Source organism: Suncus etruscus, chromosome 7, assembly GCF_024139225.1.
Source record: "Suncus etruscus isolate mSunEtr1 chromosome 7, mSunEtr1.pri.cur, whole genome shotgun sequence".
Classification (NCBI taxonomy): Eukaryota; Metazoa; Chordata; class Mammalia; order Eulipotyphla; family Soricidae; genus Suncus; species Suncus etruscus.
This window is the reverse complement of record NC_064854.1, coordinates 88,710,011-88,724,364: the sequence shown is the minus strand read 5'-3', so window position 1 is coordinate 88,724,364 and position 14,354 is coordinate 88,710,011. Positions and strand designations below refer to the sequence as shown.

General features: G+C 34.8%; 1 protein-coding gene across 1 annotated transcript in view; it reads left to right on the top strand.

Moving 5' to 3' along the window:
• Positions 1–14,354, top strand: part of LOC126013807 (myosin-3) — a 28,300-nt gene continuing 13,946 nt past the window's right edge. The window contains exons 1-15 of the mRNA XM_049777008.1: positions 1–204; positions 6,263–6,406; positions 6,861–7,017; positions 7,682–7,709; positions 8,262–8,370; positions 9,175–9,267; positions 9,993–10,056; positions 10,143–10,241; positions 11,106–11,209; positions 11,292–11,430; positions 11,850–11,968; positions 12,054–12,203; positions 13,248–13,418; positions 13,514–13,820; positions 14,036–14,106. Coding sequence (XP_049632965.1) covers positions 1–204; positions 6,263–6,406; positions 6,861–7,017; positions 7,682–7,709; positions 8,262–8,370; positions 9,175–9,267; positions 9,993–10,056; positions 10,143–10,241; positions 11,106–11,209; positions 11,292–11,430; positions 11,850–11,968; positions 12,054–12,203; positions 13,248–13,418; positions 13,514–13,820; positions 14,036–14,106 — 1,959 coding nt within the window. The remainder of the gene's footprint in view (positions 205–6,262; positions 6,407–6,860; positions 7,018–7,681; positions 7,710–8,261; positions 8,371–9,174; positions 9,268–9,992; positions 10,057–10,142; positions 10,242–11,105; positions 11,210–11,291; positions 11,431–11,849; positions 11,969–12,053; positions 12,204–13,247; positions 13,419–13,513; positions 13,821–14,035; positions 14,107–14,354) is intronic.

The following is a 14,354-nucleotide window of genomic DNA, read 5'->3' as shown; positions in this document are numbered from 1 at the left end:
ATGAGCAGTGACAGTGAAATGGAAGTTTACGGCATAGCAGCTCCCTTCCTCCGGAAGTCGGAAAAGGAAAGAATCGAGGCTCAGAATCAGCCATTTGATGCTAAAACCTACTGCTTTGTGGTTGATGCAAAAGAAGAATATGTCAAAGGGAAAATAAAGAATACCCAAGATGGGAAGGTGACTGTGGAAACTGAGGACAATCGGGTAAGCTTCTCCATTCCAAATTAATGAATTGCTCAGACTGTCTTAGTGTGACCTAAGACAATAACTTCACTGTCAGAATTCTCTTGGAGATAATATTGGCATCAGGCTGATGGGTCTCTGTAGGGTGCGTGGAGGGGAAGAGGAAAGAAGAACTCGGTTGTGGATGATGAAAGTACTTCAATTTCAGTTGTTTTTATCAATGTTTACATTTCTCTAAGTCAGAGGTTACCAGGTCTGAGCATCCCAAGGCTGTGAAATTAGGAGTCCAACAATTGGAGGACTTCATTATCTTTATCACTTCCTTTAGGTAGTGAACTAGATTGTTCCTAGTTCTTCTATTCACACCCATAAAAATGAAAAATTTTAAGATGTCTGTAAGGAATCCTCATGCAGCACAGATTTCATGAGAAATAGTAGGCTCCTCATTAAAGATGATGAGCAGGTCACACTACATTGTGACCCAGTTTATTTATTGTGAGACTGCAAAAATCAAAGAGGTAAAATAAGATGTAAGGAATTGGACAAAATTGAATAACAAAGGCATGAAAAGCAGAAAAGATTACTTTTCCCTACCAAGTGTTGAAATTTCTGGGGGTAGATCTCTGCACATTTCAGACTTAGGAGCTAAAAAAAGCAGCTAACTAAACAGCTAGGAAAGTGGAAAGTTAATTAGATAATAATCTAGGAGATCTTTCACAAGGAGGGATAAATGCATCCAGTGACTTCAGTGAATATGTCAGGATGATTTCATTTATCTGCAACTTACAGAATAACTGGTTGAGAAAATGTAATGTAACAAAGGGGAATGCCTAAATCACCCTTTATCTCGGAATATAGGGAGGTAAAAAGAGTTTAAAACATATTGAGATGGGGAAGAAGAAAATGAGAAAGAGAAGTAAAGAGGAAACAGAGATCAGGGGCTTTAGGTATATCAGTGATGTGGAGAGCAGTATGCTGTGTATCTAAAGCACAGACTCAGAAACACTGAAAAACATGAGATCTAAATGACAACAAAATTTTGAAATGTGCCTTTCAAAGTAGCAGCTGGGGTGGTTGTGGAAGGGAACATGAGAACATTGGAGGGAAGTTGATACTATCAATAAGAATTAACTATTGTAAATCACAGTCCTTTAATTAAACAAAAAAATTGTTCGTTTTAAAATGTTGGTTTAAATGTCAAAACAATACATTGAAATAAGTTTTTAATGCATTAAAGATCTACTTTTTTTTGTTTTTTGGGTCACACCCAGTGATGCTCAGGGGTTACTCCTGGCTAAGCGCTCAGAAATCACTAATGGTTTGGGGGGCCATATGGCACACCAGGGAATCGAACCACAGTCTGTCCCGGGTTAGCATGAGCAAGGCAAATGCCCTACCGCTGTGCCACCATTCCGGCCCCTGAAGATCTACTTTTAAATATACATTAAAAAAAATAGTAGGAAAGCCCCCCAAAAATGCAGGTTTTAGATCCGTTATTTTTCTTTCTATAATTGAGAATGTAAAATGGATCATCTTGAAAAGGCTCTCAGAGAGAAAGAAATTGAGAGTATAGGACAGGGGAAAGGAAGCTGATTTCATGAACACTTTGTCTGAGGCTCTTCAGCCCTCTCAGACGATGTTGTTACACACATCTAGTTCAGTGCTAGATTCTGCTGTTATGCTCCAATTTCATGGTCTTATACTCTGCCCCCAGGAAGGTAGGATGTGGTTGAGGTGGGGTGAAGAAGCAAGATCTGATGGAGGGCTAAACAGCTGCTTTTAGAGCACTCATGCCTGAGAAATACCAATAGATATATTCTTTGGATAGGAAGAAAAGGTTCCATCAGGTGCAGGAATTTGGTTTACTGAGTTAACATTATCTAACTGGCAGCTGTGTTTGCATCCCATCCCATCCATAGAAATTCCCTCTCATTCTAATGTCTTTCCCTTTTCTAGGAAGGGTGGGGAAGCGGGGAGAGAAAGAGAGAGACAAGGCCTGAACAATTATATTTGAATTGTCACCACCACCATCACTGCCACCATGTTTTGCCCTATACACCTACACACACACACACACACACACACACACACACACACACACACACACCTAGTACTTTTCTTTAGCATTTTTTCTTTTTTTCCCTTTATTTTATTGAAACCATTGTGATTTACAATGTCTTTCATAGCTGAGTTTCAGACATACAATGAATCAAGACCAATCTCACCACCAGTGTCGACCTTCCTCCACCATTTTCCAGAGTATATTTCAACCACCACCCTTTGTCCCACAACCTGCCAATATAATAGACCCATTAAATAGAGTTTAAATAGAGTTTGTGACTCTTGATTTGATAGGTGTTGACTTTGGCTTGGATAAATCTTCTGCTACCTATAAGAAACACATTTCTTCCTTTTCCCCTTTTTTCTCTCAAATTGATATTTATAGCCTCACCTCCGCTCATTTTTTGCTTGTTTGATTTTTGCCCCATTTTATTTTTTTCTTTCCTTCAAACAGAACCACATAACTTGAACCATCTTGTTCCGCCTCACAAATTGACGGGGGAAATAATGGAGGGTACCAAGACCAAACAGTTGTATGATCATTAAGTAGAAATAAAAAATGATCAGACTTAAACACCAAATCGAAAGCCAACAACAACAGAATCAATACCCAATCTACATCAAGCTAGACACAGAGAGGACCACTAATACTAGCAGCCCCTGGGATAGAAGAGGATATGGAATGCATACTGGGAACAGGGGTGGAGGGAGGACAACATTGGTGGTGGGAATGTGCCTGATTCAATGTCACTATGTACCTAAAATATTACTGTAATAAAAAGAAAGAAAAAGAAACACATTTCAAAAAAGTCTTCAATGATAGGATGTCAATGACAAGTGTTATGGCCTCAAATCTGAATGAATGGGACTACATCAAACTAAAAGTTTATATATGACAAAAGCAACACTGGCTAGCCCTGCCTGTATTCAAGACAGACATTCTATTTCTCTCACTCATTAACATTATCATAATAGTTATTTCCCCAACTGCACTCTCCATTCTTTGTGGTGAGCTTCATATTGTGAACCAGTCCTTCTAGCCCTCATTTCTATTGTCTTGGGGAAGGAGTAGGGGGCATTGATGGTGGGAATGATGCACTGGTGAAGGGGTGTTCTGTTTATGACTGAAACCCAACTACAATCATGCTTGTAATTATGGTGCATAAATAAAGATTTTATTTAAAAAAATAATTTTAAATTTCTTTAATTCTAAATTCTAATTTTCTAAATTCTATTCTAAGTATTTAATTCTAAATTTCTAAAATTCTAATTCTATTCTAAAATTCTAAATTCTAAAATTCTAAATTCTAAAATTCTAAATTCTCTTCTAAAATTATAAATTCTATTTTAAAATTATAAATTCTAAATTCTAAAATTATAAATTCTAAAATTATAAATTCTAAAATTCTAAACTCTAAATTTCTAAAATTATAAATTCTATTCTTAAATTTTAAATTCTAAAATTCTAAATTCTAAATTTCTAAAATTCTAAATTCTATTCTAAAATTCTAAATTCTAAACTTTTAAATTCTAAATTACTAAAATTCTACATTCTATTTTAAAATTCTAAATTACTAAAATTCTAAATTTCATTCTAAAATTCTAAATTCTATTCTAAAATTCTAAATTTTTAAATTTTAAATTACTAAAATTCTAAATTCTATCTTAAAATTCTAAATTATTAAAATTCTAAATTCTTTTCAAAAATTCTAAATTCTTTTCAAAAATTCTAAATTCTACTCTAAAATTCTAAATTCTATTCTAAAATTCTAAATTCTATTCTAAAATTCTAAATTCTAATTACTAAACTCTAATTTTTTTCTAAAATTCTAAATTCTATTCTAAAATTCTAAATTTTATTCTAAAATTATAAATTCTAAATTACTAAAATTCGAAATTTCTAAAATTCTAAATTCTACTCTAAAATTCTAAATTACTAACATTCTAAATTCTATTCTAAAATTCTAAATTCTAAATTTTAAAGTTCTAAAATTCTAAAGTCTAAAATTTTAAATTCTGAATTCTTTTCTAAAATTCTAAATTCTAAATTGCTAAAATTCTAAATTCTAAAATTCTACATTATAAATTACTAAAATTCTAAATTCTATTCTAAAATTCTAAATTACTATATTCTAAATTTTTAAATTCTATATTTCTAAAATTCTAAATTCTACTCTAAAATTCTAAATTCTAAATTACTAAAATTCTAAATTCTATTCTAAAATTCTAAATTCTAAAATTCTAAATTCTATTCTAAAATTCTAAATTCTAAAATTCTAAATTTTATTCTAAAATTTTATATTTTATTTTAAAATTCTAATATTTAAATTCTGAATTTCTAAAATTCTAAATTCTAAATTTCTAAAATTCTAAATTCTAGTGCAACCTTCCCAACACCAATTCCCCCTTCATCTCCCTCCAACTAAAAACATGTTTGTAGTCATGGTGCTTAAATATTGATGTTAAATAAAAGAATTCTAAAAAAAAAAAAAAGAGGAAGGAAGGAAGAAAAGAAAGAAAGAAAAAGAAAGAAAGGAAGAAAGAAAGAAAGAAAAAGAAAGAAAGGAAGGAAAGAAGAAAGAAAGAAAGAAAGAAAGAAAGAAAGAAAGAAAGAAAGAAAGAAAGAAAGAAAGAAAGAAAGAAAGAAAGAAAGAAAGAAAGAAAGAAAGAAAGAAAGAAGGAAGGAAGGAAGGAAGGAAGGAAGGAAGGAAGGAAGGAAAGAAAGAAAGAAAGAAAGAAAGAAAGAAAGAAAGAAAGAAAGAAAGAAAGAAAGAAAGAAAGAAAGAAAGAAAGAAAGAAAGAAAGAAAGAAAGAAAGAAAGAAAGAACTGAAATGGAGAAAAATTTTGCACTCAACACATCAGATTTGATATTTACGATATACAGAGTACTCACAAAGATTAACTTCTAAAAACTGCATCAAAAATGAGAAGAAATGGGTCCCGGAGAGATAGCACAGTGGCATTTGCCTTGCAAGCAGCCTATGCAGGACCAAAGGTGGTTGGTTCGAATCCCGGTGTCCCACATGGTCCCCCGTGCCTGCCAGGAGCTATTTCTGAGCAGACAGCCAGGAGTAACCCCTGAGCACTGCCGGGTGTGGCCCAAAAACCAAAAAAAAAAAAAAAAAAAAAAAGAGAAGAAATGAACAGATTATTCTCTGAGCAAGATCAATAGATGGCCAACATGCACATGAAAAATACTCATCATCACTTATCATTAGGGAAATGCAAATCAAGACAATGAGATATTCTCTTACAGTGAGGATGGCACATATCAAAAATAATGGAAACAATCTGTTGGTGAGGATGTGGTAAGAAAGGAACTCTCATCCACTGCTGGTGGGAATGTTGCCTGGTCTCTATGGAAAGCAGTATGGAGAGTTCTCAGTAAACTCAAAATTGAATGCAATATGATCCCACTTTTGGGTATCTATCCCCAGAACAGAAAAACATTAATCCAAAAGATGTATGTACACCACTATTCATTGCAGTAGTCAGTACTATACCTAAGAGTGGGAATCAATCTAAATGTCTAGCAACAAACGAGCAGATCATGATAATGATAATGTGGTACATATATACAATGGAGTACTACATAGCTGTAAAAAGTGATAAAATCATGCAATTTCAGCAACATGAATGGAACTGGAAGATATTATTATATTATTATTATTATTATTAAAAGAATCAAGCCATAAGAAGGAAAATACAGAGTGATATAACTTATATGTTGTATTTAGAATAACTGCATGAATAAATACAATGGTATAAATGGGATTTGTTTCCAACACCCTTGACCCCAGAGTATAGTAAGGAGATGAAAAGAAACTGAATGTAGAAGGAGAAACAAATATAAAATGATAAGGCCAGGGGCCAAGCAGTCTTAGGTGCATTGGTGGAGAAAAAAAGTGACAACTAAATTTTTTTAGTATTGTTCACAGAAAACTCTTCAGAATAAAATAAGGGAACTCTGTAGGTAGAATATAGACTTTAGATGAATATGACTATTCGTCCCTCCAGACTCTGGTGGTGAAGCCAGAGGATGTGTATGCAATGAACCCACCCAAGTTTGATCGGATTGAGGACATGGCCATGCTGACACACCTGAATGAACCAGCTGTGCTGTACAATCTCAAGGAACGGTACACCTCATGGATGATCTATGTGAGTGGTCAAATTTGCAAAACATTTTGGAACATTTGATGGGTATGGAGTGTAGATGATACTTTAGGGGTTAGGATCTTTAGAGATTTTCATTTGATGAAGCTTCTGAACATGAATGAAAACATAAAAGAAAAGAAAGGTGAGAAGAAATAGAAGATGAAAAAAGAGGAAGGAAAAAAGAGATGAATGTAGTGGGGATTAGAAAGTGGAATTAAGGTTTGGATTCAAGCATCAATACTAGCTGTGGAAGTCTAGTTACTTCTACTCTGTGACTCAGCAATTTCGTCTATCTGGACAAATCTGATTTTCCTTCCTTTATAGATTTATGTAAGGTGAAACAACAGCACAGGCAAAAATTTTGTTCTTGAAAGTACACATATACTTATGTGTGTGTGTGTGTGTGTTTGTGTGTGTACACACCTACTAAAATATACTTTTTCCCCCTCTATCACAGACCTACTCAGGTCTCTTCTGTGTCACTGTCAATCCCTACAAGTGGCTGCCAGTGTATAATCCTGAGGTGGTGGATGGCTACAGAGGCAAAAAGCGACAGGAGGCTCCACCCCACATCTTCTCTATCTCAGATAATGCCTATCAGTTCATGCTAACAGGTATGTTTCAAGGAAGAAGCCTGTAGCACTGAGAATATACTAGATAGGAATTTAGAGGACTCTGGGTAGCCCTGTCCCTTTGCCTGGCCTGTGATATCCAGCACTGAGGAGAAAAGGTTCAAAGTGCTCAAAAAGACAGTTAAATTTGAGGTCTTGCTGGACACTGCGTTTGATTTTTATAAAATAATTGAGGTTGTGGGGCTGGTAAGATATCATGGAGGTAAGGCAATTTTTCTTGCATGCAAAAGGATGGTGGTTCAAATCCCCACATCTCATATGGTCCCCTGAGCCTGCCAGGAGCGATTTCTGAGCATAGAGCCAGGAGTAACGTCTGAGCGCTGCCGGTGTCACCCAAAAAAAAAAAAAAAAAAAAAGAGATTATATGAAACTGAGTATTTTTGAGTAATGAAGATTAGCAATTTAGTTTGAAATAGTCTAATACAACAAAATAGTCTAATACCACTGGGTGATTTCATGTAGAGGTTTTGCTTCTCTGATATTTATTCTCAAGAAGACAGCTAGCTATTCTAGCGCTTATCTAGAACTAAAAAAACGTATAAGGGAACAGGAAATTTTCAGTTGAACTTTGAGAATATTGCTGAATTGAAAGTTCTTTATATGTTGCCATCAACTATTTATTTATCTATTTATTTACTTTTGCCAGATAGAGAAAACCAATCCATTCTAATCACGTAAGTATAGCCATGGCTGTTTGTTCCTTCTGCAGAAGGTAAAAGTGCTCTTGGTCTTCTCTGTTCCCTGTTTAGAGAAAAGTCTATGCTGCAAAAATAAATTTAGGAATGAGCAGGAAAGCCAAGTGTAAGGCTACAGAAAACAGAAAATAGATGTTTTCCATTAATTTTTAAGAATGTAGAAAAGTTCATTGGAAAGTAGAGGAGAAAGAGGAAGAAACTCCTCATGTGGGGTGGAACTTAGCATAGGATTAAGTTCAAATTTCCTATTCTTAAATTGACTTAGCTATTCTGAGTCTTCCTTTGGCCCTTACTTCTCCATTGACTTCTCACATTTATTTGATTAGGGTATATGTATATGCATGTGTCTATATGCATGCACATGTGCTTGTACATGTGGTTCATAATATGTCTAGGTCCTTTTATGGCTTAGAATATGTTCAGACATCTTGAGGAGAATCTATACTAAAAGAATCTCTCTATTTCTCTCTCACACATTCTCTCTCTCTCTCTCTCTCTCTCTCTCTCACTTACACTTTCTCCTTTTCATAGTGGAGAATCTGGTGCAGGAAAAACTGTGAACACTAAAAGGGTTATTCAGTACTTTGCAACAATTGCAGCTACTGGAGACCTCGCCAAGAAAAAGGACACCAAAATGAAGGTATTTTGGAGAAGACATTTCTAACCTTGTCCTAACTTTAGAACAAGGTGATCTTTTCAAGAGAAGGAGAATAGGATAGGGTTTTAAATTCTGAAGAATAACCAATTATTTTATAAAACCCAGTGTAATGGATGTTATGATATTAAATGTGTGATTTTCTAGAAAACAGGATTTTAAAGTTTGGGCCAGAGAGATAATATAGAGACTACAGGGCATGTTTTACATGTTGATCCAGGTTTGACTGATCTCTGACACCACATATGGATCCCTGAGCCCTGATAGAAATGATCCCTGAGTGGAATAAACCCTGAGTACCACCTAGTATAGCTCCCCAAACAAGCAGACCACACACACACACACACACACACACACACACACACACACACACACACACACACACACACTGTTTCTAAAAGCATAACTAGAAAGGTCATCTTAGAAGAAGCTCTGAAAGTTTGTTTAATCATTACAGAATCACATATACTTGAGAAAATGGAGGTATACAATTGTCTTTTAAATGGACATAATACAATAAGATAAAATGTTTACAGACAAATTAGTGAAAATAATTATATCTACAAAATGATTGAATATTAAATTTAAGGCAAGACTTCCATTTCTAACCAAAGTAGCAAAAGTGTCTAGAGAGATGCTCATGATTTGGTTGATCATCAAATTTAAAAGTCAGGGAAGGAGGAATCAGCTTTATCAGAGACATCTAGGCAACAGTAAACCAGTAAAAAAGCTGGGGAACATTTCTCATTGTCACTTTGCAGCTTGTTCTCCTCTTGATTCTTATACTAGGGAACTCTGGAAGACCAAATCATCAGTGCCAACCCATTACTGGAGGCCTTTGGGAATGCCAAGACTGTGAGAAATGACAATTCTTCACGCTTTGTAAGTCTGACTTCAGTCAAATTGACATATTCTTTGTGGTATGCAAGATAGACAAAGTTCTTTCCTTTATGAAAGTTATAGTCCAAGATACTTAGATAACAAAGGAAGAAAATACATCAACAAGACAGTTTTGGATGATGGTATCTTCTTGTGGAGTTCAATGGATGAGCTAATGTCAAAATAACTGGTGGCAGAGTGCTCCTTTAGATAGGCTTTGCAGGGAAGGCCTCTTGGGGACTGGTGTGTGAAACTAGGAGGAAGGGAAACAAGAAGAGAAAGAAAGCCATGCTTTATGAGGTGGGAAAAAACCTAGTAAAATCAATGAAACTAAGAATGAGCCAATGCTGCTATGAGGAAGACAAATAAATAGGTGAGGCTCACAGGCAAAAATAGAGACAAAAAGAGATCTTATCATGTTGACATCATGGTCTAATGTGAAAAGAAAATATTTGTATTTAATTTAGGAATATTTTTACTAAAAATTTTTTTAGGAAACTGTATTTGTAAAAATAATTTACTAGTTATTTTGCAAGCAAGAAAATAATATAGTTTGATTTAAATCTTGAATAATGTATTATATTACTTTGTCACCTGGATTGGTATATCTCATTTGAGATAGGGTAGCAAATAGGTAAAAAAGAAGATATATAAATAAAACTGATAAGGAGAAAAATAGAAGATATAGTTAGAGCTGTGGGAAGTGCTATTTCTCTTCCATCCCACAGGGAAAATTCATCCGAATTCATTTTGGGACCACCGGAAAGCTGGCCTCAGCAGATATTGAAACATGTAAGTAGAAAGTACTAGATTTGGGGGTTAAATATTTTCGAGTCACGGAGAACAACATGGAAGAGGACATTTTTTTGTAATCATAGATCTGCTGGAAAAATCAAGGGTTACTTTCCAGTTGAAGGCTGAGAGAAGCTACCACATCTTTTATCAGATTCTTTCAAACAAGAAACCTGAGCTTATAGGTAAGAAAAAATCTTAGAAGATCTTTTAGGGAATTGATGACAGTATAAAACAGTTATGCTATACACAGATTACTCAAAATTCAACACAGGAAACTTGATTAGGAGTGGGATGTGGCAATATGAAGAGACTAAATCCAGTAGGTAGCAACAAACTTAAAGCAAGATTAAATTCACAGCAGGTTTTACTGAACTTTTCCCATTGAGTACTTAATTGTCCATGTTACTCTAGCACAGAAGACAAGCTACCACAAAATGCTGAGTTCCCTGAAAAATCAGTTTTAAAAAAAAATGACTCCTCTGGATATTTTCCTGATCATTTTTTCTCTTTGCCTTTGTTTTCTAATATATTGGGTCCCAATCTTGGATATAGGCTGCATATTTTCTACAGATTTTGGACAAGACGCTGATCATATCAGGCAAAGCTTGTTACTCTCTAGATAGACTCATTTTCTGATCAACATCCAGATGCTTTTATATTAACTTTTCTCAGTTACATTAAAATGCAGCATTCCTATGTAAAGCACAGAATTTAAATCTCTCTGGTATTCTTAATCCACATTATATGAGAGAACTCTATAAGTGTTCCCTGGGTCTTATGGGCCTGAGTGTGTCCTGAGTTTGATAAAATATGTAAAAGATATTTCTAACTTTAAATTAAATTTGGATGCTTAGGAGGTAAGATAGTAATGAAATGTATGTCTTGCTTGTGTAAGGTCCTGGGTCTGATCCTCAAAACCACAGGAAATAAAAAGTAAATATTTATTGTATTGGGTCCCAGCAATACAAATCTGAACCTAACAGCCCAGGAACTCAAACCGTGTTTTCTGTTTGTGAAGGTCTGAACTTTTCCATTTGTTGTTTCAGAGCTGCTGCTCATTACAACTAATCCTTATGACTACCCATTCATTAGCCAGGGTGAAATCCTGGTGGCCAGTATTGATGATGCTGAGGAGCTTTTGGCTACAGATGTAAGTAAAAATGAGAGAAAGATGTATAGGCTGTTTCTTCTCAATCATTAGAGTCAGGAAGGCATTTTGTTGTTATATCCAGAGTGCCATTGATATCCTGGGATTTACCCTAGAAGAGAAATCTGGACTCTACAAGTTGACAGGGGCTGTGATGCACTATGGGAACATGAAGTTCAAGCAAAAGCAGAGAGAGGAACAGGCAGAGCCAGATGGCACTGAAGGTACAAAATCTCTGAAATAGTCCATATGTCATAGATAGATTTTCAATTGAGACCATTATATAGTATTTGATATTTGCTCCTTCCAAGCATCTTGGATACTCAGACTGAGTTACTGGAATGGTTTAGTTTTAGATATAATAAGAAACCCAACTACAGTCATGTTTTTAATCACGGTGTTTAAATATATATATAAAGGACAAAGCTTTCAGAAACCAATTTCTAGCCTTTCATAAGATTTATCTGATTGTCTTAGTAACAGCTTTCTTTAACCACATAAAAGCAGATTACTGACATGGTCTGTAAAAAAAAAAAAAACAAGCTTAGCAAAATTTAGAAGCATCTATTATTTTCAAAGCAGTTCTTTAACTTTTCCATTAGTTAGGGATTCACCTTTGTTATTATCTTTTTTTTCTTGCCAGTGGCTGACAAGACAGCCTATTTGATGGGCTTGAACTCTTCAGATCTTCTGAAAGCTTTGTGCTTCCCTAGAGTGAAAGTTGGGAATGAGTATGTGACCAAAGGTCAAACTGTTGATCAGGTAAACAAATGCTTCCAGGCCAGTTAAAAGCACAGGTATCCAACTATCTGGGTCTTAATTCATCAGTTGATCTTCCCCTTAACAGGTTCATCATGCTGTCAATGCACTGTCCAAGTCTGTTTATGAAAAGCTGTTCTTGTGGATGGTCACTCGCATCAATCAGCAACTGGATACAAAGCTACCAAGACAGCATTTTATTGGCGTTTTGGACATTGCAGGCTTTGAGATATTTGAGGTTTCATTACTTTTACTCATTTTATATAGCTACAGATAAGGAATTAGATAAGAAATTAGATTGTATGATCATATAGGGAAGGTGTCAAGGTGTTAGACATATATTTTAGGAAAATTAGGGTGGGTCAGGTAGGAGGGAAATACCACTTAGGAGGAATTTTATTATTTTAAAAAAGAGAAAACTGTTTTAAGTTTAAATTTAAAGTACACTCCTACATGAAAAATAATTTAACAGTCATTGCTGAACTGAGAAGATAGATCAAAGGAGTATGCAGAAGGCACAGGTTTGACCCCCAGCAGGGTATCATCCCTAAGCATAGTCAGGTAAACACTCCTAGAACCATGCCAGAAGGATGTCTAAGTACTGTAGTGTGAATCAAACAAAACAAATACAAAATTATAACTTAATATATAGATATAAACATATAAATATATACAAAAGTATATATAGGGGGACAAATGAGGAAGATATGGGATGCGTGCTGGGAACAGGGGTGGAGAGAGTGATGGTGGGAATGATCCTAATTCATTGTCACTATGTACCTTAAATATTACTGTGAAAGATTTATAATTCACTTTGGTCACAATAAAAATTATTTTTTAAAAATTGTATATATATTTTAAAAATAAATTGTATATATACAATTTTTAAAAAATAATTTTATTGTGACCAAAGTGAATTATAAATATATATATACCAGAACAATACATGCAGGTGAATGAAATAAGAGCTTGTGATTTACCGAGGAAAATGAGAACAATATAAGATACAGTGATAATATAAACAATGTTGAAGAGTAACAAAAAATAGGGTAGATTATAGTCAGCAGACAGTAGAGGACAAAGTATTGGAATTCAGGAAGAGAAACAATTTCTAGTTCCAAGTTTAAAAAAGATTTTAAGGAGAAGATATGATCTAAGCTACACTATGTATATTTGAAAGCGCATGTGTTAGCAAGAATCTAAGTCAGTGGAGCAAAAGGTTGATGGGTTCTGATTTTGAAAGAAGTCTAACTTTCCATGTAAACACTATGTTTTGTTTTAGTATAACAGCCTGGAGCAGCTGTGTATCAACTTCACCAATGAGAAACTGCAACAGTTTTTCAACCACCACATGTTTGTGCTGGAGCAGGAGGAATACAAGAAGGAAGGCATTGAATGGACATTCATTGACTTTGGGATGGACCTGGCTGCCTGCATAGAGCTCATTGAGAAGGTATTCTATTCTAACCATTCAGTGGCCTCTCTTCATATACTCATCTCTCAGCTTATAAATGTACATTATGCATGTTTTATCTTGCCTTTTTCTAGCCTATGGGCATATTCTCCATCCTGGAAGAGGAGTGCATGTTCCCCAAGGCATCAGACACCTCCTTCAAGAACAAGCTGTATGACCAGCACCTGGGAAAATCCAACAACTTCCAGAAGCCTAAGGTGGTCAAGGGGAAGGCTGAGGCCCACTTCTCACTGGTGCATTATGCTGGAACAGTGGACTACAGTGTGTCAGGCTGGTTGGAGAAAAATAAAGACCCACTGAATGAGACTGTCGTCGGACTATATCAGAAGTCCTCCAACAGGCTCCTAGCACATCTCTATGCCACCTTTGCAACAACAGATGGTAAAATACTTTCTTAGAACACCTGGAATTTGTGTTTTCTCCCTTTATTCAATACTTAAGACTAAAATATCTTTACCTGTCTATTAATAGCTAACATTTTTAACTAAGTGTTTTCACTTCCATTTAAAAAATATTTTCACATTTGTTTTCTGTGTTTTGTTGTTACTGTTGTTGCTGATGCAGTTATCAGGATTTATAAACTGTATTTCTTTCAGCTGACAGTGGAAAGAAGAAAGTTGCCAAGAAGAAGGGTTCTTCTTTCCAAACTGTTTCTGCCCTTTTCAGGGTAAGAAAAATTAGTGTGTCTTCTTATCATCTCAAAAAGAGCGATGTAGAGATTCTAAACTTAGTTTATTAAAATAGAAATGAAATCATAATCTTACTACTATTTCTTAATGAAGTTGTATGATAACTTCACAACAATGATAATGTAGTAATGAGGTCTAAAATTATAGGGTCAAAATTTTATCAGCATTTTCTTTTTTTGTTTGTTTGGTTTTTTTTGTTTTTGTGCCACATCTGGTGACACTCAGA